At 38.0% G+C, this 27,825-nt stretch overlaps 1 protein-coding gene across 1 annotated transcript in view; it reads right to left on the bottom strand.

Annotated features, from left to right (window-relative positions):
• The window catches only part of LOC139721344 (uncharacterized), a 129,768-nt gene that overhangs the window by 29,509 nt on the left and 72,434 nt on the right, over nt 1–27,825 (bottom strand). Inside the window, exons 3-5 of the mRNA XM_071632660.1 lie at nt 25,837–25,947; nt 13,304–13,368; nt 2,721–2,801 (exon numbers count right to left, since the gene is read on the bottom strand). Coding sequence (XP_071488761.1) covers nt 2,721–2,801; nt 13,304–13,344 — 122 coding nt within the window. The 5' untranslated portion in view covers nt 13,345–13,368; nt 25,837–25,947. The remainder of the gene's footprint in view (nt 1–2,720; nt 2,802–13,303; nt 13,369–25,836; nt 25,948–27,825) is intronic.

Raw genomic sequence — 27,825 nt, 5'->3', positions numbered from 1 at the left:
AACCTCAAAGAGTTTAGAAATTATCCTTACACTGCAATTTGCAAGGTCTACACTTAAAAGGTATCATCCAGTCACGGTATTGTTTCATATCTACTGCTGACAGGTAAGAAACCAATGATTTTTTTGTTTTTAAGTCTTATCAACTATGTGAATTAGACTTCTTCAGAACATTGCTCTACTAGGTATCTTGTACCAAAGAGATAACAACTTGTCCAACATTTTGTCCAAATGGGCTTAGTCAGCCACTCCTTTGATTCACTTTTTTTTTTTATTAACAGCAAGTTTATCTGTCAGGTATTTTCTTTGTTAATCAAAAACAAAACAAAACAAAACAAAACATTAAAATCAAACCGAGCTTACCAGCACTCCATACTGTAGACAACAGAAGCAATTTTTGTGAGACAGGAATTTGCTTGCAAATCAAGTCCATACTCCCTTCAGACACAACACAAATGGTTGCATTCCATACTACATTGTATGTCGCCTCACCTCGTGTAGGTTTAGCCCACACTGTTCATAATTGTCCCAAATACAAAATAGTACCACGAAGTAGAAATACAAGTGAGAACAATTCTAAGTATCTCGGGCAAGATCTTCACTTATGAGAGAGGTCAATTCATACCACAATGATTTTTGTATTTTTTTTTTTAAATGGCGGGGGGGGGGGGGGGAGGGGGCAAATGCAGCAGTACTTCTGCAAAGATTCAGCGTGACGCAGGCGTTGCCTGTTTTGCGTTGCTACTGTCTTGCTGCTTCCCAAAGCAGGTCAACCTTTTTCGAGGGGGCACTCTACTCTAAAACACTCGCGACTCTCTCGCACATGACGTTTGGCGATTGGCCTGCCCTCCTTCCCTTGCCCCACGTCCATCAACGGAGGTCGGGGGGGGGGGGGGGGGTGGGGGAGGGAATTCAGCACGGCGAAAGAGCTGGGTGGCCGGTGGTTAGGAAGTATGTGGAGGTGACACAGAAACGGATCCGTACGAGGGGCCTATATGGCACATCAGGTAAACAATTGGAATCATTTTACGACAGCTATGGCCTATTAAATGAGATAGGCAGTCTCGAGCCTTTACCTGGATCCTATTTGTAATCCATTCCTGAAAATAATATGAGTTCAATCGACCTCTTTCCAGTATTCTCCCTCGGTCCCCCCTTCAAGTAAAGAAGAAGATAAAAACACATGCGCTCTTCACATTTTTTTTTTTTTTTTTGAGAGCAAGTTGGGCTACCACTACATACGTGTATGTGACCCTGCATCACAAAACGCACAGAAAGTCGCCAGACATGAAATTTTAGTTAAGAGCATATTCTAAAAGAGCAGACTTTAAGCTTTAAAATGATGTATAACTCAAATCAAATGAACTCTCCTAACCTATCTAAATATTGGAAAGAAAACACACACTCAGGAAAAGTGTGAACTGAGAAAAGAGGCTCTGAAGTGCAGTGTCTATTCAGGCGCTAAATCTGTACCAAGCCGTGCTGGCTGCGCAATGAATGAGACAAAAAAACAGGATGTAAACCACCAGAGTAACAACAATGAAGGGATTATCAGATTAAACTGAAATTGAGAGTACCGTATCAACACATTCTGTTCATAATTGATGCCAACTTTCAGAGCAGTAACATCATCCTTTAAAAAGTTATTTGAGTTTAAAGTGAAGAGTATGTTCAAGGTTTTTAAGAAATGAAGAGGGGACTCTAAAAACACACCAATCACACTATTCTACCAAAAAAGTTCAAGATAAACTGCTAAAAAACACACTTTCTTACCTATTTTATGATCCCAAATTTTAACATAATGTAGAAGAAGACTTGCTCCTTCAGAAAATATGAAAAAGTCAAGATCAGTGTGTGCGACTTTTTGTTCGCTTTGTGGTGCACGGTCACAAATATGTATCTGTTTCTTGTTCTTTCCCTCTCCATGATAACATTTTTTTTAATACTAAAATCAATCCATCAACTAGCCCACCATACTTTTTTTTTTCATCCATCAGCATCTCACTCAATTTATTCAAAAATTCATCTACTCATCTATCAACCTGTTCATCTATACAAACAAACTTATTTTCAACTATGATTTATCGATCTATTTTGTTTCTATTTTTTTAAAAAATCTTTCCAAGTTTCCCGCATATTTCTGCCACACGTTCTCTGACTGCAACTGCAAGCACTGTATCAGCCTTTTACTTTTATCTAAAGACATTTTTTCTTTTAATCCACATAAGGTGCAGTTGAGCAGCTCATGGCTGGTGCCATGTTATTACAAGTGGGGAAGGGTGCCCAGTTTATAAATTCTGGTGCCACTTCCAGGTTTCATCAGCTAACAAGCAAAAAAAAATGGCCTTCAGTGCAACTTTCTGGTGCCACAAAAAGTGTGTGTGTGTGTGTCGGGGAGGGGGGGGGGGTGGGGTGGCCAAGTGGTTAGACCCTATGTATTCCCATGTATTATGAAAAAATGTGGGGGGGGGGGGGGGGGCAAGTCTCCCAACCCCTGCAGCTTACTTTCAATCTTCTTTCTATCTCTTTATAGAACTAAGTACAATGTATCTTTCCACACATTTACATATACATCTTATTACAGATCTCTAGGTGAGTATCAGCACTTTTTCAGCACACTTTTAATTCAAACCTCACATCCCGAAGTTGTTGTTGCACACAACACTTCTCATCCAACAGCCAATAATGTCACTGCATCACTTTTACCAGGCATTTTCACTTACGTAATTATCTTGGACTCATATCGTTGCAGCTTGTTGCGCCTCACACATCTGTTTTCCTCAAACTCAACTTGTAAGCGGTGACTGAAAAGTACAGGAAGACAAACAAACCAAGAGGATGAAAAATAGATAAGATATTTCAAGCCAACATTCAAGTCATCTAAGCAGTTGGAAAACAAGAGCAAATTTCAGGGTACATTTGTAACTACAGAATGACATTTCATACCCTTATATGCACAGTATCTTTATGGTAATCCCATCAAAATTCAACATGATGTGAACTCTTCACCTTTGAACTATAAACTGCATCTTGAAAATTATATCAAATTAAATACCTGCACACATGGTAAACCTTAAAACCACTGTGCCATAAAGTACAAATATGTATAATCTTATATGAATATTTGACAAAACTGCTGAATTACAGTCAGGTGCTGCACAAACAGAGCTACCAAATCTACGATCACGCAGAATGCGTGAGACTCAAGCATTTAGGGTCTGTCTCACCATTTCACGCATGGCACCCATTTCTCTCACGCATCTGGTGAAGTCTGCAATTTGGGCCAAAATTAAGGAGCATAGATAGCTCAAAGGATTAGAGTGATAGTTGCCATTGAAGGTATATTTCCCTTTTGCCTTTCAAAATATAGTAAAAAACAGTCACTTAAGTATGCACCAGATCGCATTAAGAGCTAATAATTTAAAAAAGCTCCCTACCATGGGAGGGGGACACCCTCCTCGTTCCCATGCGCATGCGCGCAAGCGCCGAGACGCCGAGTCATAAAAATCTCACTCATAAAAGTTTTTTGAACTTGGCATCTCTGCACAAAGCTAAAAATTTTGCATTATGGTGGGTTGACAAAAATAAGAAAATGACCTAGCTACGTTTGAACTGTGCACTACTGCATGTGAAATGATATTTGTTCTATCGAGCTGTGTGTAAGATTCTATTATTGACATCACTGTAAGGTATTGGTTGCATATGTGACAAAAATCTCATGCACAAAACAATAAATCCATGTATGACAGTTGTGCTGCAAGATAATGATTAGAAATCGGCATTATGGTGAACATCTCAACGATATCATCGATTACAACACATTCGACACCAACTCAAATCCTTCAAGCCTACAACGCATAAATATAGTTTTGACATTTTATCAGTCGTACATAATCCACAGCATTCGAAACTTTCCTAAGCAATCACTTAGAGCTGTAACATTCACCCAGCTCCAAGTAAAAAAGCCTTGATACATTATTGAAACTTTTAAATATGAACCCCAGACAAATCATCGGGTGAATATCAATTTTTTTGTAAGTTCTTTTATTCATTTTTTGTTGTTGTCATTTGGCACCAACCTGACAGTATCTTTGAACAAATCATGTATCTTATATGCAAGTACAGTATACTGCCTAGACCACCTTTGAGATGCAAAGTTCTCATCTTGATAATGGCCGATTTGAAATGGCAATCCGCAGACAGATGAAACAAAAAGAGGGTTTCATCCATGAAGCAATGATTAGGGTGTATAAAAATGATCTGAGGAAGGCAGCGGATTTTTTTTTTTTTCTCCAGGGATAGTATATAGACAAGCTATCAAAATGATATCTCTATCGCGCACTTAGGCTTGGCGCCACCCGGAGTTTTATTTGATCGTTCAAACATTGATTTCTGGGGATGGCACTGAAAAGGCAGAGATAATGACCCAATTTCTGGCTCGATGAGGATGATTAATGGTGGAATCAGCCATAAAACAAGGGCACCATGGCAACTTAACTGCAATGCCAAGCCTGTTACGAGAAAACTCGCAAGTGTGATTCCAGAGAAAGACGTTGCAATAAGCCTATAAGAGAACTTATTTATCATGTTGTCTTGTTCTTACAGGCTTTTATAAAGTACTCTGGCTTGCCATTTTTCATGAGAGAGCTGTGAAATATTCACTCTGTTCATGGCGGAATATCAAAAGCCAGTTACTTCCCACTGTCCTTTGCTTGATCGAAAGTGGGCCAAGAAACGATGATCACACACCGTAAAGCAGTTTGCGTGATGTTTGAAGGATTCAGATCCACTTTTTAGGTGTTGCAGATTACGAGAGAACACATTATGAGCGTGTATCGCTACGAGAGTATGTCTCGCTTTGAGTGGCTAGACATGAGGAGAATGAAACAGCCAATTTGATTCTGTATATTATGCAACATTTCATGTTATCAGATAAGGCAGTCACACTTTCAAGAGCATTAATAAGCTCTGCTTGCATTATTTTGCATAACTTTCATGTGAAAGTATATTGTTTGATTTTTTTTTTCAGAAATATTACCAATCCAAGTATCAGCCTTATGATTAAGTCCACTGGAAGTATCAAACAACATTTTATCTTTTTTATGATCTGACATAAACAAAAACAAAGAGATGAAATTCCTATATTGTTTAACATTTGTAAATCTTATCAGCTGCAGGGTGAAGCTAATCACCATTCAGGGGTCTAAGAGTAGTATAGGGAAAAGGAAATACATTGTACTGGTAATACTAAAGCCAACTATCAAAGATATCTCCCTATTAACCCAATGAAGACTAGTTCCAAGAATACTCGACCAGGTGTCTATGGGAAATGTGTGTAATAGCAAAATCAGCCTGTCCTCAACGGGTTAAGTGATAGTGAGTGATTGAAGTTCATTGCAAACACCAAGAGCAACCTTTCAATCTGGGGTTGGTAGTGGAGCAAGAGGGGGGGGGGGGGGAGGAAGGGGTGGAGCACCTGTTACCATGCTGAGAGCAACTGACACAAGAGAATTTCGCATCAAACTGTGTTCAAGACACATTCTTGGGATTGCTATCATACCAGATTGATGTTTATTGGCTGCAGGAAATAAAACAGACTCTATCCCCATGCTGAAGATGCAGTACTAAGATTTTTTTTTTTTGGGGGGGGGGTGTAGAAGAAAGGAGACAGTGTGTGAAGGAAAGGAGGGGGAGGAGGGGAGACAGACAAACAAACCTTTATCTTCAAAGCTGAAATGAATAACTTCACAAGTCTTTCATTATTTGCATTAAAACATATTTGCTATATTCTTTTTTTCATGTATTGAGAAAAAAGAATTGATATCCTGGTTGCATCATTTCTTAACGTTTTGTTTGACTTACTGCAATCATTTTGTGAGTAAAGTCATCTTGAAGATGGAACAAACATTTCAAAATTCTCAAAGCCTCCCAATACTCGACATTCTAAAAAATAATGATAATGACTAAGAGTGCATAGAATCAGGCAACCCCCTGAAATCTAAATTTCTGAAACTCATTCACTGGATCCCCCCCCCCCCAAGAAAAAATGTATTTCTCATTTTTGTTTTTGAGTGGTAGTTACCAGGAAATCTTATTGTGGTTTTAAGCAAGCAGTCAAAAGGCACACATTCCTTCATGCAAACATGTCACAAGGGCCATAAATTGAGTGCCACAAGAAAGAAGTGCCATGTATTTAGGTATGTTTACTTTCAAAGTGACATGACTCCCCCAACCCCCCTTATGTTAACTGTCTCCTTGCATTAATTTTCAAGTAGTTTACATCCACGGCTAATGGAAGCCAGGACTTTATCCATAGACAAATGACAAATCATTAGCTCAACATGCCACAACATTTGAGTAATAGCTACACTCTGACATTTACACAGGATATCAATGACCTTTATCTAATTCTTAAAGTGGATACATGCTTTGGGAACTTGAAAAGAAAGGATTTTCTGCAGCATACATTTCTGTGCCTTTCATACCATCTTTTCTGGTAAAAATGGCATGAAAGCGATAATTTTGTAGCGCGTTAGCTATGACTCGAAGCCATCAACAGTATTCATACAAACGCCTAGGTACCATGTACTAAAATTCTACAGCACTATTTTGACAATGTTTCCCAGTGTAAAGAATCTGAGATGCATGCAGAGTCATGCATGCTACCTAGCATTGTCATATTTGTCCGCGGATATGATAGTGCCAGCGAAATTGTTTCAATGTTCATGTATCTATTCTAACATTACACAGCTTGATAGGTAAAGTTTGATAATTTGTAGTTTAAGGCAACATACTAAGTGTATTAAACACTGTCTTGAATCAGAGAATGAATTTGTGGATTTGAACAATGAAGAGAGTTAACCAAGCTTGGAGAATTCAGAAAGTGGAATCTATGTACTTCCAAAATTTATAGTGACACTGCAGTGTAAGCTATTTTCACATTCCTTCCTGATGCAGTGATTTCAACAATTCAGGGGATGGGCAACACTTTAAATAGTTCATGCTGTAAAAAATATACACAAACACAAAGCAAAAGTAAAAAGATTATAAATTTGATCTTCATGTTATTGCAATTAAATTTCTCAAATAAAAATATGTGCCTTTTGTTGGTATCATACAATGATTTTATTATAAACACAACATTGCAGTACCAATCTGCAGGCAAAGATGTTTTAAAACCTTTTTTTTCGTCTTACAAAAAAATGGAGAGTCTGGTTGCAAAACAGATTAAGTACCATTTTTTAAACATTTTACAGTGAGTCCATTATCAGATAGAGCAAAATAAAACCTTTTTCCACTGATACCTCGCTTTATTACATAACAAGGAATATTCTTGAAGTTATGATAAAAACAGTTCCATATTTTCTTACATAAACATTTTCCTTTGTTCTTTAGCGACCTTAACTTCAAATAACTTGAATTGACACATATGGAGTTAACTCCTTTTGCAATCAAACTGTTCAACTGTTTCAAAAATACAAAGAAAAAATCGGTACAAATATAAGCCAACACAACACAGACTTCCGTCATCAGACTGCATAACACTGGCCATAATTTCACCACAAAAATCCATCTGCAGGCTCATCTCAATGGGAGGTTATCAGAGTATACTTCCTGGTCCCGCGATGCAGAAATACATCTATAAAATTGAGGGCACAGTAATTTATCATCCATTATTACTCAGGCTGTCTAAACATTTTCTCTTCCCGATAAGCATAGATATCTTGCTTGTCTGATTAATCATGCGCCACCGTAAAATGTATCGGATTTTGTGTACATTGCTGAGCCCGTCGATTGTAAACCATGTGAGGAGGATCCCTGCTATAAAGAACGATGATACGGAATCTTTCGGAAGAGGAAATTGGAAGGACCGGCAATGAACTAATTTGTGTACAAGTAAACACAGACAATATGGATCATTACATTGTAAATCATACATTTCATTTGTTTCGACATAGACGAGAAGACAATATTTTCAACTGAAACAATTGCAGATAGGTGCTGACATGTCATATCAAATTTTCTTTTAATAATTCCAAATTTATCCATTCTGACATCGTGAAAGCCTGAGAGTTAAAAAAAAAAATGGAAAACTGACAATTTAGACATTTCCAGCACAAGTGCAGTATGCATGACATGATAAAAAAATATGCAGTACCATACGGCATGAAATACTATTCCATATTTTCATTTTACTTTGAGCATTTGGTTTCGTCCGTTTTGAATGCTGAAGGCTATGCTGTACAAAGGTAAACTTGTACAAGATTATTGATGTGCATTTATTTGGAGGGATTTGCATGTCACTTACAATTTACTTTTTAACTCTTTAAACTACAAAAAAATGTTATTCTACCTAGCACTTTTCCTCCAACACTGTAAAACCCCAAACCCAAAACAGGACAACAACAAAAGCAAACACAAAAACACCTTGAATCAGTTGTGGTGTGAAGTTGTAAATCTGTAAGTGCTCCTGATTAACAGTAGAAGATATCATAATATTTTTGTTTTGTTTGATATGTTATCATCAGAGACCAGTAAAATTAGACCAGAATATCACTTTGAATTTACTTTGCATCTATCAAACTAGAAATTACATACACTTCCTCACTTTGCCTTACTTTTCTCTTAAGAAATAATCAAGCAATCAAACAATACCAACAGAGCCAATATGAGATTCAGTATAGGGGATTATAAGATTTGGATCCCATGAAATATGAATAATAGAAACAGGTGCAGTGGCACAGTACTATCATAAACTTTTGTTCAAAAACAAAAAATGAAACACTGACATTATAGAGATTTCAGGAAATAGACAATAATCAAAGAGATGGACGGGGAAAGACAGTGTAAAAAGGAAGTCAAGAAAAAAAGAAGGGTACCTCAGAGATACAAGTAAATACTGTAGGTAAAAAGGATAATTACCAAAATGGAGTAAAAACATGACAAAATTAAGCATGCAGTGGGCTGCAGTGTTCAAAGAATAGAAGTGACAGTAGTATGCAGGGGCGGATCCAGGAATTCTGTAAAGGGGGGGGGGGGGGGAAATGATATTTCTGGTGCTATTTCCCGGTTATTAATTTCATCTCATTTTGTTCTTTTTATTCTTTTGTTTTAACAACAAATAAAGAGAGGGCGTGAGCCAGGAGCACTCCTCTCTGGATCCACCACTGGTATGACACAAAAAAGAAGAGGGCGATGGGAGAGACAGAAGAACTGACTAGGAAAGAGACAGAGGTGGATACAATGGACAGGGATGGAAGGAGAGAAGGATGAAAGACAGATAGATGGGGTGGTGGGGGGGGGGGGGGGAAGAGAAAGGGAAGAGTGGAAAAAAACAAAACCTGCCAGCAACCTAATCATGGCATTAGGAACAACTAACGGCCTGGAAGTAGGCATTACAAAGTCGTCGGGCCCCTTGCTTTGAAGCAATCAAAATATTCATCAGCCATGATAGAGCGGATTAGCTCCCTGGAAAACAGAGTGTGTACCTATTCCAATTACCTGCTTTTATTGCATATTTGCATTCATTTCTGTCCCATCTTTGGAACGATATGATCTAGGTTTTAGTACACACACACAATGCAAGGTATGTATAGCTGGGAGTAAACAAGTCTGGGAACCGCTCCGTTTCTACTGACAGCAAGAGTCACCAGAATAGGAGGCATGCCGGAGTACGGTACTTGGCTTGTGCATGGGAGAAATCAAATCTGCCTGTATAGTGAGTAAGGGCTTGACTTTTAATACATCAATTGATATCGGCCAGACAGTGGCTAATGTACTACAAGATGATCAGGAGTTGTGATTTACTGCCAGGCAAACAGTTCTGCCTTTTCACGCAATGCTGGCCTCTTTACTTTTGAGGAAATGCCACGGCAAGAGTACAGAAATACATGGAGTTTGATGGAAATGCAGCAATATTAAACAGCTTCACGATAGTTCCAGACATTAAATAGATGCCACTGATATTGTATGGTACTACAAAGCTAGTAATTACTGGTTATTACTATGGTACAATAACCTTAAAAAAAACAACAACAACTTTTGACTGCAGAAACTTTTCTTCTGTGCTGTTGTTTAACCCTGCCCAACAGCAGGGAGCTTTACATTTTCGCTACGGGACTTTCAAAGAAAAAAAAAAACCCTGTTCTGATCACATGCAAAATTGCTTATCAAAAACGATCTATTTATAGCTCACGTCGTCTGAGTTTTCACAATACGTTCTGGGCTATTTTTACTTCCGCTCAATTCACAATGCAGAAAGCTACTTGATGCACCAATCATATGGGGGTGCCATTTTATTTTTTATAGGTTGCGTCCTCGCGTAATCTAAAGCTACTAAGTTGCAACATGACGTAGGGAAAGAGGAGAACGTCCAACGCAATCGTCATCTCAAACGTCCTCGTCGCAAATCTAAAGCTCAATATTTTCATCTAATGAGGAATGGTTTATTCCCCTTTGATGTTTACTACCAATGTATAGATGAGGATCATTTTCTCCTCATTTTTCTTTCAATGAGTGAACATATATCAGTAATATTGTGGCTAAACATATCATCAGTTTTTGCTTTTTGAACTCATTACTTCCTGCTCTTCGTTTGCCCTGCTTTCTTTGAACTTCTCTCCTCCTCCAATCAAGTTTGCACAAAGCCCCTAAACTCGTCCACTTTCATTTCAAGAGCTTTGAAACGACACTGTTATCATCCAATCCCACTTGTTTTCCACTCTTCCTTTTTCCCCTCAGTTTTCCTAGTCCCCCCCCCCATACCCCATCACCCCCATCAACTCTCTCGGTGCAGTAATTGCCATGTTATCTGCACTGCATGTGCATTTCAATGACTGTAATTTACCCCGCCGTTTGCGATAACGGCCGGGTTTCTGACGTGGCGGATTTGTACGGGTTTCTTTTTCTCTCTGATTGTCTTGAAGTCGGCAATCGGAGACGCCACCACGCGTCATAGCAAGTAATCTCAATTGTTATCGGGATGGCAGTCTCTGCTAAAAAACAAGCCACCAACATTTTGTGTCGCAGTCTATAGCTGGCTGTTATGGATGGAGTTACAACATAAATATTGTCAAACTATTGCACTTTTTCTCTTTATGCATGTCTTTAGAGTTGTGACTGTCTAAAAGTATTACAAAGTGCACCTAGGGTTGTGAGAAGGGCAGATCTACAAGGCAACAGAGAAAATTATGAAATATGGAGGAGAAATTTGCTGAATATCAGCAAAGGGCATGAGAACAGTTGCTTACATCACCCATACCCCACTTGAGAGACCTCCATTGGCTGTCCATTCCACTTGACGTAAATGTATTATTTAAAATCCTTTTTTTTTTTAATGTATCAAAAATTCATCAGCCAAGCTTCTGCCTACAGGATAAAAGAATAACTGGAACCCAGATCACAGTGATGTAAAGTGTGCCTGATGCATTCCTTTGCTATTGCAACTCCCTCCAAGGAATGCAAGCAGAAACAGTCAAACGACACCAAGCATTTGTCTACCAGTGCAGCTCCTAAAGTGCGCAATTTCTTGTCTTCAAATCTACAATAAATATATAAACACTGACTGCACTGATATTTTAAGTTGTGAGTCAAGTTAGTCTCTTTAGATTCTGACTTTACTTACTTTTCAAGTTGTGACTCAAGCTACAGGCTGCAGTCTCTTTGAATTCCAAATGCACTTGCTTTTCAAGTTCTGACTAAAGAGGGTCTTTTTCCAATCTGACTGTGCTTACGTACTTTTCAAGCTCTAACTATAACTAGTCTCTTTCAAGTCTGAATGCACTTACTTTTCCCATTGTGACTCAAGTTAGTCTCTTTCCATTTTGACTGCACTTGCTTTTGTGACTCAAATTAATCTCTTTTCAGTGATTCTGACTGCACTTACTTTTCAACTTGTGACTCAAGCTAGTCTCTTTGAATTCCAAATACACTTGCTCTTCAAGTTGTGACTCAAGTCAGTCTCTTTTCATTCTGACTGCACTTACTAAAGCAGTCTCTCTTGATTCTGACTGCACTTACTTTTCAAGTGGTGACTTAAGGTAGTCTCTTTCAATTCTGACTGCTTTTCAAGTTGTGACTCAAGTTAGTCTCTTTAAATTCCTATTGCACTTACTTTTCAAATTGTGACTCAAGCTGGTCTCTTTAAATTCTGACTGCACTTCTTTTTTGAGTCTCTTCCAACTCTGAATGCACTTAATGTTTAGGTTGTGACTCAAGGTAGTCCGTTTTTATTCTGGCTGCTTTTAAAGTCATGACTGAAGCTAGTCTCTTGAAATTTGACTACACTTACTTTTGACGTTGTGACTCAAGTTAGTCCTCTTCCATGCTGACTTAACTTACTTTTCAAATTGTGACTCAAGCTACCAACTTACTTTTCAAATTGTGACTCAAGCTACCATCTTTCAATTCCGACTGCTTTTAAAGCTATGACTCAAGTTAGTTTCTTCAACTCTGAATGCACTTACTTTTCACATTGTGACTCAAGTTAGTCTGTTTCAATTCTGACTGCGCTTACTTTTCAAGTTGTGACTCAAGCTAGTCTCTTTGAATTCCAAATACACTTGCTTTTCAAGTTTTGACTCAAGGGAGTCTTTTTCCCTTCTGACTGCACTTACTATTTAAGCACTAACTCAAACTAGTCTCTTTCAACTCTGACTGCACTTACATTTTCACATTGTGACTCAAGTTCATAGTCTCTTTCCACTTTGACTGCACTAGCTTTTTCAGTTGTGACTCAAGTTAGTCTCTTTTGACTCTGAGTGCACTTACTTTTCAAGCTGTGACTCAAGCTAGTCTCTTTAAATTCCAAATGCACTTGCTTTTCAAGCCGACTCAAGTCTTTTTCCATTCTGACTGCACTTCAAACTAGTCTCTTTTAACTCTGACTGCACTTACTTGCACATTGTGACTCAAGTTCATGGTCTTTTTCCACTTTGACTGCACTAGCTTTTTCAGTTGTGACTCAAGTTAGTCTCTTTTGATTCTGAGTGCACTTACTTTTCAAGTTGTGACTCAAGCTAGTCTCTTTGAATTCCAAATACACTTGCTTTTCAAGCTGACTCAAGTGAGTCTTTTTCCATTCTGAGTGCGCTTACTAAAGTTAGTCTCTCTCGAATCTGACAGCACTTCTTTTTCAAGTCTCTTTCAACTCTGAATGCACTTAATTTTCACATTGTGACTCAAGTTAGTCTCTTTGCATTCTGACTGCGCTTACTTCTCAAGTTGCGTCTCACGTTAGTCTGTTTCAACTCTTACTGTTTATCAAGTTGTGACATAAGTTAGTCTCTTTCAATCCGATTGCACTTACTTTTCAAGTAGTAACTCCCCTTCCTCACACTGTCTCAGCATGCGTTTTCTTCTTTGATCCTCTTCCTGCATAGTGAATACAAGATTTAAAAAAAATATAACATCTCAGATGGTGACAGGCCCATTCTGAATATAAATGGTGTTGGATTAAAATGAAATTTAAAAAAAGAGCTCTGAATCCTATCCCACAGTCTAATGCTTCAACAACTTCCCCAGAACATGTGATATGGCTAGCTCGAAAGGATGAAGTTATAAAGTTAGTGTTATAAGTATTTGAACAAGTAAAAGGTTTTAGAATAAGGTAACTCCTTTGCTCATAATCCATATCCATGAACGAGTACCTTTGAGATGCCAGAAACTTAAAAATCAATGATCAAACTTAAGGCATCATGAGAAGAACTCAATTGAATAATTAAAGACAGGCATGTAAGGAGTGGAATCAAGCATATTGCAAAGAAAGAACGCAGTCAAAACTGCGGTCAGATACTACCGTTTGAGAGACTATAAATATTACATTGATTCATCATATTGTCATGATCTGTTCTGAGAAACATTCATCTCTTCATAAGATGCTAAAACGAACATCCTGACAAATATACATGCCAATGCAGACGTCAACGTGTGCATCAATTCATTTGTTGTGTTCTTTTATTTACCAGTCATGGTTTGAAAATCTTCAATAAATCATATATCACACTTCATCTCTCCTTATACAGGGCTGCACACTAACCCATTTTTTCTGCCGGTCCAACCTATCTCTGTCGGACCGGTAAATGCCCCGTTTTACCATTTTTTACCGGTCCGAACAGAAAATTTACCGGTCAACAACGACAACCTATGAAAAACATTAAATGACTTGCAAACTTATTTTCTTGTTTTTTATGGACGTACCCCCTCCCCCACCCATGTACATTTTACAGATTAATATTTTTTTTGGAAAACTTGCTTTATTTATTGCACAAGAAATTTAAAAAGAAAAGAAAGGAAGAAAATAGAATGTTTGTTTGTGAATTACAGTGTAAAATGATAATGAACAAAATCAGATTGTATCAAATGCGTTTGTGACTTTTTCTAAACATCGGCGCACGAACTTGCTTTGTAACCTGCTCTTGGTGGTCAGTTGGATTGCGACGATTTAATGAATTATTTTAGCTGTGATATTTTCTGATGCACGCGCTACAAGGGGTTCTTTATTTTTCTCCCGATAATCTATTCACATTTGTGCATGCGTTCTTGAAAGGTACACGACATGCAGGGCCGAATTCGCAATCCTTTTTGCGCCCATTTCCACCTCAAATATTAGCGGGATTGTGACGATTTCATAAATTACTTCGGCTGTAATATTTTCTGATGCACGCGCCGAAAGGGGTTGAAAATGTGTCCTTTATTTTTTCGCGATAAACTCTTCGAATTTCGTAAGTGCGTTCTTAAAAGATGCACCACATGGCTGAATTCACGATACTTTTTGCGCCTATTTCTACCTCAAATATCAGCGGGATTGTGACGATTTCATAAATTACTTTTCGGCTGTAATCTTTTATGATGCAAGCGCCAAAAGGGGTTGAAAATGTGTCCTTTATTATTTCCCGATAAACTCTTCGAATTTCATACGTGCGTTCTTAAAAGATGTTTCACACGGCCGAATTCATGATACTTTTTACGCCTATTTCTACCTCAAATATCAGCGGAATTGTGGCGATTTCATAAATTACTTCGGATGTAACTTTCTGTGATGCACGCACCGGCTAGAATGGTTGAAAATGCGTTCTTTATTTTTCTCCCCATAATCTCTTCGCATTCCGTACATGCGTTCTTTAAAGGTATACGACACGGCCGAATTCACGATCCTTTTTGCGCCTATTGTTTCCTCAAACTTCAACGGGATTGCGATGATTTTATGAATTATTATTCGGCTGTAATCTTTATGATGCACGGGCCAAAAGGGGTTGAAAATGTGTCCTCAAATATCAGCGGGATTGCGATGATTTTATGAATTACTTCGGCTGTAATCTTTTGTGATACACGCGCCAAAAGGGGTTGAAAACGTGTCCTTTATTTTTCCCCGATATAAACTCTTCGCATTTCGTAAATGCGTTCTTAAAAGATATACGACACGGCCAAAAATCATAATTCTTTTTGCGCCTATTGTTTCCTCAAACTTCAACGGGATTGCGATGATTTTATGAATTATTATTCGGCTGTAATCTTTGTGATGCACGGGCCAAAAGGGGTTGAAAATGTGTCCTGTATTTTTCTCCCAATAATCTCTTCGCATTTGGTACATGCGAATACGACACGGCCAAATTCACGATCCTTTTAGCGCCTATTTCTACATCAAATATCAGCCGAATTGAGGCGATTTCATGAATTACTTCGGATGTAATCTTTTGTGATGCACGCACCAGCTATACTGGTTGAAAATGCGTTCTTTATTTTTCTCCCCATAATCTCTTCGCATTCCGTACATGCGTTCTTTAAAGGTATACGACACGGCCGAATTCACGATCCTTTTTGCGCCTATTTCTACCTCAAATATGAGCGGGATTGCGATGTTTCATGTATGACTTCGGATGTAATCTTTTATAATACACGCGCCAAAAGGGGTTGAAAATGTGTCCTTTATTTTTCCCCGATAAACTCTTCGCATTTCGTAGATGCGTTCTTAAAAGATACACGACACGGCCAAAAATCATTATTCTTTTGCGCCTATCGTTTCCTCAAACTTCAACGGGATTGCGATGATTTTATGAATTATTATTCGTCTGTAATCTTTATGATGCACGGGCCAAAAGGGGTTGAAAATGTGTCCTGTATTTTTCACTCAATAATCACTTCGCATTGCGTACATGCCTATACGTCACGGCAGAATTCACGATCCTTTTAGCGCCTATTTCTACATCAAATATCAGCGGGATTGCGATATGTCATTAATTATTTCGGCTGTAATCTTTTGTGATACATGCACCAGAAGGGTTGAAAATGCGTTCTTTATTTTTCTCCCGATAATTTCTTCGCATTTGTGGATGCGTTTGCAAAATTATACACTGCATGCAGGGCGGAATTTGAGATTCTTTTTGCGCTTATTATTGTTTACTCAAATTCCAACGGGATTGCGAAAAATTCATGAATTACTATTCGGCTGTAACCTATATGATGCAAGCGCCAAAAGGGGTGAAAATGTGTCCTTTATTTTTCTCCCGCTAATCTTTTCCCATTTCGTACATGTGTTCTTAAAAGGTATACGACACGGCCAAACTCACGATCCTTTTTGCGCCTTTTTCTACCTCAAATATCAGCGGGATGGTGGCGATTTCATGAATTACTTCAGATGTAATCTTTTGTAATGCACGCACCAGAAGGGTAAAAATGTGTTTTTTTATTTTTCTCCCGATAATCTTGTCGCATTTGTGCATGTGTTTTTGATAACCAACACGGCATGCAGGACTGAATTCAAGATCCTTTTTGCGCCTATTATTTCCTCAAATTTCAACGGGATTGCGTTGATTTCATGAATTGTTATTCGGCTGTTATCTTTTATGATGCACTCACCAAATGTGTCCTTTATTTATTTTTTTTTCTCCTCTATAATCTCTTCGCATTTCGTACATAAGCTTTTTAAAGATACGACGCGGCCGGTCAAATTCATAATCCTTTTTGGGACGATTTCTACCTCAAATATGTAAGCGGGACTGCGATGATTTCATGAATTTTTTTTCTCCCTAGTATTATCTCTTCACATTTTGTGCATGCGTTCTTAAAAAGTACACGGAAGGGCCGATTTCGTGATCCTTTTTGCGCCTTTCTTCATTATGAGACCATTCTGAACGAATGAAAATATTCATCTGTGAAATGACTGTGTAAAACGAAAATAAACGCAATCAGATCCATTTACTGTATCGCTGAATATTGAATGTCTTTTTACTTTTTCTAAAAATCAACACAAGTAAATTAGTTCTAACATAACTGCCACGCTGCTGCGAAGCCGGGATCGGATTGATCTTGCGTTAAAAAATCATGAGTAAAATGACCCAGAAATACGTGCGCTTCTATCAATGCTTCTTGTCTGGCATGACCGCCGATCGCAAGCAAACGAAAAGCAGTTACACTGTACATGCTTTGCATCGTTTGCTTTGCATGTATTGCATTGCATGGCAGTGCGTGAGCAGCGCCAAATGCGCAAGCGAGCGCGAATAACTGGTCGACTGCTAGTGCTCAAAACTAATATATGTTTACTGTACAAATTGCACCGGTAGACATAAACGAAAACTTGCGTAAAACTTGTTGAACAGTGCGATATCTTGCATTCTGTTTCTTCCTGATCGGGGCTGCTCTTTTTCTTTCTACTGACCCCACCAATGCTTTTTTTTTTACTGGTCATGTCGGACCGGTAACTTGTGGATTTCCTGAAAAGTTACCGGTCCGACAGTGACTTTTACCGGTCTTTGACCGTCGGACCGGCGCCAGTGTGCAGCCCTGCCTTATATACTGCTTCCTTCTTTTTTTTTTCTTCAAACAGCGCCAGCACAGTACAATGCAACTTGATTGGAAATATAGCTCTATATAGTAAAGGCGGCTCATTTCAGCGTCTAGACGGCATTCATCATCACTATGCCTCCTGGGCCAAATATACATACCAAGCAATATAATATCCTCCCCTAACACTTTTCATATCCTCTCTGTGAGAGTTCTGCCTTTGATCTACATCCATCCCCCCCCCCCAAAAAAAAAAAAAGAAGGAACAAAAAGAAGTAATGATTTCACTAGACATTTGAGCAATACAGGGTGAAATGTACAGAACAAAAAGAAGTAATAATTTCACTAGACATTTGAACAGTGGAGGGTGAAATGTAAAGTCTACAGCTGCAATCTGCTAGAAAACAAAGAAGTCAAGATTGTACAAAGTGGTGAAGCACCAATCAAATGCCATGGTGAGGCAGTACTGAGGAACATTGCAGATAACATACTGATAAGATCATATATTTTGACAGATGTATTGTATGAACTCCTACAATGCCATTATGCAACCCACTGACAATAAAGATAACATAACATCAACATCAGACATAATGAAAAATAGTCTTCATGTGAATTATTGATGCATAAAAGAAAATGGGAGACACAATATCATGTTTTGTTTTATCCCCCTCCACCCCCCCCCCCAAAAAAAAAGAAGTGGAAATAACTGATCCTGTAATTTGCTAAACACAATGGCATCTACTCCAGACACTGCAGATGATGACAGCACACCTTTCCTTTTTTTCCAAAACAACTAATTGTTATTGGATGCCATTACCTTAAGTTGGAAAATGACACCACACATACTTGTTATCCAATGACATACATGTGGTAGTGTGCAAGAAAAGTGCAGTTGAATAAACTGACTCAAATCTGGGTCCTTTCTTTCCCTATCTCCCTTTCTTTGTACACACAAACTGAAGTGAAAGTAACACATTATCTAGACATTCCAGAAAAGTCTGTCTGAAATGCGTCTGAAATATATTTTGCCCGAGTATCAAGCCAGGAGAAGAGAAAAATCTGGGTCAAAAGTCGACCTCCAGAAACAGGCTGTGCAGCATCGACAGAGAGGCTCTACTGAGAAAATGGTGGCAGAGTCACTCTGAGACTACACTATACTAATTGAAGACTGGCTAGATATACTGATGGTAAGTGGAATGTGTGCTTTTTTGTGTAAGGAAAAGAAAGCAGGAACTTGGGGTGCAAACAAAGAGGGTGGAAGGAGTGATAGAAACAGCGTGTGATGAAAAAGATGGAGGGAGAGATTTTCACAGTGCATTTAAAGTCACCATTGAACATTTGGAGCAGTGAATTGTCACATTTGATACATATTATGTATAGTTCAGTTGCATCACAAAACACCTTACAAAAAAAAAATAAAGCCAAAAATATAAGGAGACATCACTAATTTTCTCAATTAACCATTACTGTGACAGTTTTCTATAGAAATGGGTTTGATAAAACTTTTGTTCATATTTTGTACATCTAACAATGCTTGACATTGTTATAGGCCTACTGATTAACATCTTTATGTTGGTTATTTTTATCCCTAACTCAAATTTTAGAACTATTTTGAAGCACTAAAGCTGTGGTTTTGTTTTGTTTTTTATCTGCAAATTTTTACAGGCCTACTGATTAACATTTTTATGTTGGTTATTTTTATCCCTAACTCAAATTTTAGAACCATTTTGAAGCACTAAAGCTGTTCTTTTTTTCATCTGCAAATGTTAGCAAGGGGCTTTAAACTAATGATGAAAGTAAGAATGGTTAAATATGGAAGAAAGAAATTTTGTCATGTATTGATTTAGGCTAGCTATATCACGCAGAAGTAGATGGATATATTTTGCCTTTGTCTCGTTCATTCAACTATTCAACTGTCCATTCTTCAAAAGGTGATAATACATACTCACAAATGCAAACATATAAACATTGATATGCTAACAATGAACATAATATGCAGATACTGAGAAGAGACAGAGGAACAGAAAGGAGAGAGAAAGATACTAAGTACATGAAATCAAGACAAACAAAACATATGAAATTACAGAAGGAAATATGTTACGCCTACAATACAAATAAGATGTAAAGTGACCTGTAAGTGAAGAGAAAGAAGATATTGGGAGGTAAACGATGAGGATTCACTCTTAATACACTTCAGGGCAGGATGGAAAATGCATTGCAAAACAACTATGGACGGGTACATACTGAATGCCAGACAATCAGAGGGTGGGTTACCATTCAACAGAAAAGAATCATGCAATAGCATTTCTAAAGGAGACATCCATGGGAAAAAGAGAAACATGGCCCTCTGGGAGAGAAAAGAGAGAAAGAGAAAAAGAAATGTGTTGTATATTCCTCTAGACTTATTACGTTGACCCGGAATGGGACACCTGTGTGTGGCAATTGATTGGCAGGATGTAAACCATGTACAAGCAGGAATTAGACATTTGGGATGATAAGTGAAGGGAGAAGTACCAGTATAACCGGAGGGCCAAACCCCCAAAAGTCGCTTACTTAACGAGTGAGTTGCACTCTTTCTACAAACTAAGTAGACCATGCTTATTTTCAAGTTTTTATTGTAACAAACAACATTCCACTGGTCTACCTCAAAAAATTTGTTGCGAAAGCTTCCAAATCCAAGATGGCGTCCAAGATTTTAGACGTTAACTTGTCAATAGTGTATGATATTGCCTGTAATTCCAGAAATATGAATTATGTCTCAATCTCAGTAAATCTCAATCTCAATCGCAGGTTTTTAAATAATTCTTCAGTTCTTCTTTGATAAATACTAAATCATGCATTTTCACATTTCTTCCTTTTTTCAAAACAATATAAAAATATGGATTCCCCCCCCCCCCCCCAATTTATCACAATACACAGCTAAAGTGGTATCAACTTTTAGGAAGTTTTATTCTCCTTCATATGACATCAAATGTGTTGCAATCCAATGTCTCTACCAAATTTTATGTTTGAAATGTTAACTTCAATAAAAATGGCGGCCCTATTGGACCGCATCTGTACTTTGGAGGTTTTTGCAACAAATCTATTGAGGTGTACTTACGGAACATTGCTTAGTATGCTTAATATTATGTATGGTCTTGTTTATAGAGAGAGTGGAACTCGAAAAGTAAGCACGATCTTGGATTTGACCCTCTGTGACGTCTTTGGGAACAGATGCGTGTAAATGCATATTATGTAAAATGGGATTTCAAGTTTGAGACATTATAACTCCTGAAACAAATACAATACTGACCTCTAATTTTCTCCAAATATTGATTATATGGGAAAGATGTTAATTTCTGCATGGTTTTCATAAACATTTTTAATTTAATTTTTTTTGATACTTTTTAGCGAAATATTCATGGTGCATTCTGAAAAAAATGTCTCCGTAAAAACCTAAGATGGTTTGAAATAGCATTAAAATGTTCAGATTATATAAAAACCATATAAATAGACAGCAAAACAGAAAAAATTGTATCAAAATCGAAATGATACATTTACATTGGCGCAATACACTATGTCAGCTTTGATGGCCTGCAATCTTGAATTTTTTGAGTGATTGAGCCAGATTTTGTTTTAAACTTTCTATAGCAAGGTTGTTTCAAGCTTCTACCTCTATTTGAAAGATATTTTTGCTTCATCTCATCTGCTTCAGAACAATCTACTTTGAAATAATAGCAATCAGCGTCACCTGAGCTACCACTTGGTATGAAAAGTTAGTTTGCAGGCACAAACCCTTGTTTGTCAAAGAAAATGTCTGCGTTTGCCAAGACTACTACACGCACCACTGGCACTGCTACAAGCGCCAGTGTCAGTGGTGCGTGTAGTAGTCTTAGCGCGCGCAGGCTCTTTTTACAACCAACAAGGTATTGTCACAACTAAAGTGGCCATTTTTACATAGTGAGTTTTCAAGTTTGAGACATTATAACTCCTGAACCAAAAACGGTACTGACCCCTAATTTTCTCCAAATATTAATTATATGTCAAACACAATTCTTGAAACGTTTCAAGATAATCCTTCCGTCTTTCTCTGATTTATGCTGAATCAAGCATTTTCATGATTTTCCTTTTTTCAGAAAAATATCAAAAAATGAGTGTTTTTTCCTTAAAATCTCAATCCACTTATCACAATAACCCACAAAAATGGTATCTTCTTGTAGAAAATTTTATTCTCTTTCATATGACATCACATTTGTTGAAATCTGATCTTTCAATCAAATTCTATCTTTCAAATAACAAATTCAGTAAATATGGCGGCCATCTTGGACGCCATCTTGGATTTGGAGGCTTTTGCAACAAATTTTTTGAGGTAGACCAGTGGAATGTTGTTTGTTACAATAAAAACTTGAAAATAAGCATGGTCTACTTAGTTTGTAGAGAGAGTGCAACTCGACCTCTGTTTTTAGCTTTTGGCCCCCGGTTAGTACTCTAGAATAAATTGATGAGTTAGATTGATGAGTTCTATTGCCATGGCAACGAGATGGTGGGGATTGCATGTGGCTCTTAAGACGTTTAAACATTCAAAAGATGGTCAAACCAGGAAGCCCACATAATAAAAACTTTTGTTGTGTACACAAGTAAATATTTTTTCATATGGAAATAAACATAATGATATAAATCTGTACATATATATAATGAAATGAAAAGAAAATGTATAACAGGTGTCTGTGAATGAGTGACCATCATGATATCATGGCTTTCTCACCATTTGACCATTCACATGTCATTCGACATAAATGACACTTGGATACTTTCTATGTGGTACTAAACTATATGAGCGGAGACCCCCACAGCTCAAAGATATCTTGTGGTTATAATCACCGACAAATCTTTAAGAATGCTAACCTTCCAGTGCATCCATACGGTGCTAAACTGCAAGCCAATCATCAAAGTTTAAAACTTTCGAGCTTAGAACCATTGCCTGAGTCTGACCTATTGTAACTGCAATGACAAAATGACAAACCTCTCCATGAAATGGGCTCCCAATATTTATGTAAACCCACCCCCTCCCCCCTTTGGACATTACTAAAGATTCAAGGCACAGGCTTACAAATACCATGTACATGTACATGCACTGCATGATGCTGTAGTAGACAGGATGTCTTCTTGGGAGTTGAAAAAGGGAAAGGGTATAGTCATTAACATTATGGAGACTAAATACCAACAGTTATCAGCATGCATAGGGCAAAGAGAGAGGGGAATTCCCTTAAGAGACCTCACTTACACTCATACTCAAATTCCAGGGAAGAGAGAAAAGGGGGGGGGGGGGGGAGCAGTCCTCTCCAGCAAATTTAGGGGCTCCATTCACATCGTGCAGGAAATTTTCATCACTGCGCTTTTGATGCAGGGTTGTGGATAAGCCCAAGAATAAATGAATGAATAATAAATGACTTTGATTTGTGTGATACTCATGCAGTGTCCCCTCTCTCATTTATTTTTAGAGCTCTGTTGACTAATCTTTGTATTTTTCTTCTCCCCCCTTTTTTTAATTTACTGCCTTTACATTTGAAAACTTCTTCATTTTGAGTGGCTAGAAAATCTTATTAGCCTTTCATATCACAAGCATAATATTGCTACCTCTAATAAAAGTTATGTGTAAGTAGCAACAGCAAAAGTTTTACTGTTTGCAGCTTGGTCAGATCAACACTTTTGATGGAATGAGCTGATATTGGATCTAAGATGGATGAACTGGCAGAGGAGGCAGAGATAATCAACAAATATAAAAATCAACTTGACATTATGGTTGACAATGTCATAATACACAATGCTGACAGCACAGTGCATATTCTTTAAAAAGACAAAACAAACCAACCCAAATGCAGTGTATAAGAAGGATGTTTTCCCTTCCATGCTCTAATACATATGGTTAAAAATGGCATTTAACAAACAGCAGGTTTCGTATCTTACTCATGTCCTAAAGAGCCAAATGCTTTGAGGGTTTGTTCATTTGTTTGTGTGTGTTTTTTTATGTTTTGGGTTGTTGTTGTTGTTGTTCTTTTTTTTTGGGGGGGGTAACCTTTTTGCTTAGGCAATTGGCTAAACTTGCTGAACTTTTTTCTTTAATGAGCATTCAGGAATTCCTCCATTTTTTTATCTAAACTAGTTAAGTTAGAAAGTACTTAGCAATTTGCCTCAGTCCAACAGCATGGTACGGTTGATACAATAGGTATCAGAGGGATTGGGTAATTTCATTTCTATTCATTGACAATTAGTTTCCAAGCATCTGTGCCAATCGGCGAATGAAGCACAGTAAGTGTTAAAGAAAAGAAATTCTCTAGAGGAAGATGAAGCTCACGTCATCACCATTAAAGGGATGGCATAGTATTGGTTGAGGTGAGTATTCAACTTTTAATTTTTTGAAAGATACTTTGAAGCCACTTTATGAAATGTAGTTAGAGTATACAATTCTGAGATGAATTCAAACTTTATATGATGAAAATCAGTTTTGAAATAGCCGAGATTTCCAAAAACAAAGTAAAACAAAGCGATCCTAAGAAAGGTGGGTCCCACCTTTAATTAGCATCACTTTGTTTGGGATATCTCAGCCAGCCATTTCAAAACCAATTTAGATCAAATAAACTTTAAATACCTTTTAGAATTATATGCTCTTTAATATTTCATGACAGGTATCCTATTATCGTAAAAATCATCATCAAGAACATTGGAAACCTGAAGCACCGTCTCAAGCAAAACTGTACCATCCCTTTAAGGACCGGTCTGTCTCAACGATGAACTCCTCTAGAACCCAAGAGGACGGCTAGCCAATAAGCCATGCAGCCTGCGTCACTGACTATTTGGCCGCAATCCGACGAGCACCACCATGGGGGATGGCAACCCCCCCAGGTAGGCGTAATCACGCACTCCTCAAGCCTGGAGTATGTCGGAAACCCCACTGGGTATTCTGCCCTGCCGATTTGCATGTTCAAATCTCCCGATTTGCATGTTCAAATAGGGACTCCACTTCATCCCCGCGATGCTCCGAATTTCGTCTTCCATCCATCTCTACTTCGCACTCTTCTCCGTTTTCTAAAAAATGTCGGAGACAAGGACGGAACGTGAGGTATCTCCGAGGATACCAAGTACTGTCACGCTGCTGTCTATCATCCCAAAGATCTTCAAATCTGCCCAGATAAGCTGGCGGGGAAGTTATCATCATGATTTAAGATGATGTCATTGACCCACTACGAGCATGAATGTATAAATTGGTGGCAGACGAAAGTTCGCCGTGTATGGTTCAGCGGTATGGTACGCACCAACTGAAACAAATCGGTCCACATCTTATGATGATAGTAATGATGATTTTGATGAATTCTGACGAATTCTGATGTCAATAATGTCCCTTCAAATTTAAACTTACTGGTGTGATGGAAGAAAAGTAGCTTGTTATCCCTTTTAAAAAAATATTGATGAGTCTTAATTGGACAAAAGTATATGGGTACTATCACAGTACTGGGAAATGGAAGTGTGGCATACACTGTAGCTCTGACATATTGATATCATATGAAAATGATCAAGATACACCAAAAATATTTTCGAAGTCTTTTCAGAAGCTCTGGGTGACAGAAAGGGATAGCATTTATATACATCGCCCTCTATGTGTCTTTGAATTACCGATCAACACTAGAATTTGTGTCCTTATTGTTTTATAAATAGTTTCAAGTAATTGTAAATATATAAATATGAATACATATGTATGTATGTATGTATGTATGTATGTACACCCCTATGTGGTACGCGTGCATATATGTATGTACAATGTATTGATTTTGTGCAGAGACATCAACTCTGTAATATTTGATAGAATATGGAGAAATATGGGTAAACATGTGCCATAACCAACAACATTTACTCACAAAAAAAAAAAATGAAAGCATGGAGAGGGGTTGGCAAGCACTATATAGACAATCACATGCAGCCACATATGAACAAACTCCTAATGTCCTGGCAAACAAGCTAATTCTCTGAACTACTAACATGAGCCTCTGCTTTGTGATACACCAGGAAAAAAAAGACTCATACCTTGTCGAATTGCTGCAGTAAAAGCTGCAGGTACTGTTTGCGAGCCAGATGTCCCCTGTAGCAGGCCTGGATGCGGACGGCAGCTCGTTCCTCTCGCGTCAATTTGTCATTCTATCGAAAAGAACGATGAAGAAATAAAGCAGGATTCAAGCAAAGTACAGAATGGCACTCTCCATGAATGTATTGAACTCCAAATAAAAAAGAATGCTAGAAAACATAGACAACTTGAAGTAAAAAGCAGGATTCAAGCAAGGTACAGAATGACACTGTATTGCACTCCAAATTAAAAAAAAAGGATGCTGCCTAGAAAACATAGACAACATTGAGAAATATATGAACTCCAACAGGTGCATTTTCTTCTGATTCATCGCTGACAGAAAAAGAGTAGGAAACCAGTTAAAGCCATAAGACATAGAATAATTACAATGTCATTGTAATGTACAACAGGTGGAATTAGATCCATCACAGTGGATGAGCATGATGATGATGACTATAATGATGATGATGATGGTGATGATGATGATGATGATGATGACTTTTCCCTTGGTCCCCTTCACCAGGAGAAAGGCAGAGGTACTCTGCCACACTGAATTTCCCTTTTTATACAATTAATGGCAAACTTTGGGAAAGCCCTATTATCAATCAATATCAAAATAGTTAATGTGCAAATGTATTCAGCTATTATGGTTGGTGATGTAATCTTGCAAAGGGTAATCTGTAGAAAAAGTTGAGGCACTTAATTACAGACAGACATGTGAGCTCATGAATAGGTTTTACTAGCAAAAGTTCATATTGCATTTTGGGAAATGTTTCAAAGATACTGCATGTATTTTTCTCTCTGCAGTTAAAGTTTAAGTTAATGCACAGGCTAAATAATTAAGCAAGTGTGGACAGTTAGATGATTCATCTTTCCTGAGTAACACAGGTATCATGTTAACTGTTGTAGAATACATAAGGTGGAAAACTATGTAGTTGTTTTTTATCTCACTTTCTTCTGTGTTCCACTCTTTCTGAAGAAACATTGAGAGGGTATGGCGTAACCATCCACGGGGAATTACTGTGATGGTTAGCCGGGGAAAAAAAAAAAGACCACACGCACTTCAATTCATTAACATCATTTCACACTAACTCTGTGAAGCATTAGTGACAGCAGCAGCAGAACCAAAGCTGGAACCCAGTTATCACATAACTACATTTGGGTCAACTGACTGAAATGCTGTAATGTAGTCCCACATGGAAGAAACTGTGTAAGGTTACCCACTTGTGATATGTACAGGGCAGTGGAGTGTAATATAGATAAAACACTCAGTCTATGACTATCTCTCACAGACTGCTTGAATACAACCTACCAATAACAGCTTACGGTGAACTAAAGACAGAACAAATGCACCTCAGTGCATCTCACTTCATCAGGTGCTGTTCTTGTACGGAAAAAAAAAATCTCCATGACGGTCTAATCATCGGACACTTTAATTAGACAAAGCTCACCTTCCCTCTATCACCCAACCCAGAAGCACTGCAGGAGACCGGCCAAGTGTCTACAATTACATCATGAATATTCAAGTCCAATCCGATATCGGGAGGGGACATCCGACATGCTCATTGACAGAGCGGGATAAACAAGATTGAAGGAGCGAGAGACGGAATGGAATGAGGAGCGGTGATAGATGGAGGATCCGATAAAAGAGGGACAATGCTGGATGGAATTATTACTCGAGAGGGACAGAAATTCATGGATGCAGGGACCGCAGGTTTCAAAGAACTTTTGCAGAGGGATGAAAAGAGGATGGTTGATCAACATGTGACAGAATGAAATGAAGAAACAGGAAATAAAGATACATATTCAAGAACAGAGTTGAAGTGAGGCAGCTCTAGAGACTGACAGACAGACAGACAGACAGGTATGCAGAGGCCCTTTTCACACCAGTCGAGAAACGCAGTTGCAATGCTGAATTACAATTACGATTACAATCACGATTTGAATTATCG

The sequence above is a fragment of the Diadema antillarum genome, unplaced genomic scaffold (assembly GCF_040938485.1).
Source record: "Diadema antillarum isolate AM-2024a unplaced genomic scaffold, OU_Dant_1.0 scf00000141, whole genome shotgun sequence".
Taxonomy (NCBI): Eukaryota; Metazoa; Echinodermata; class Echinoidea; order Diadematoida; family Diadematidae; genus Diadema; species Diadema antillarum.
This window is presented reverse-complemented; position numbering and strand designations above follow the sequence as displayed.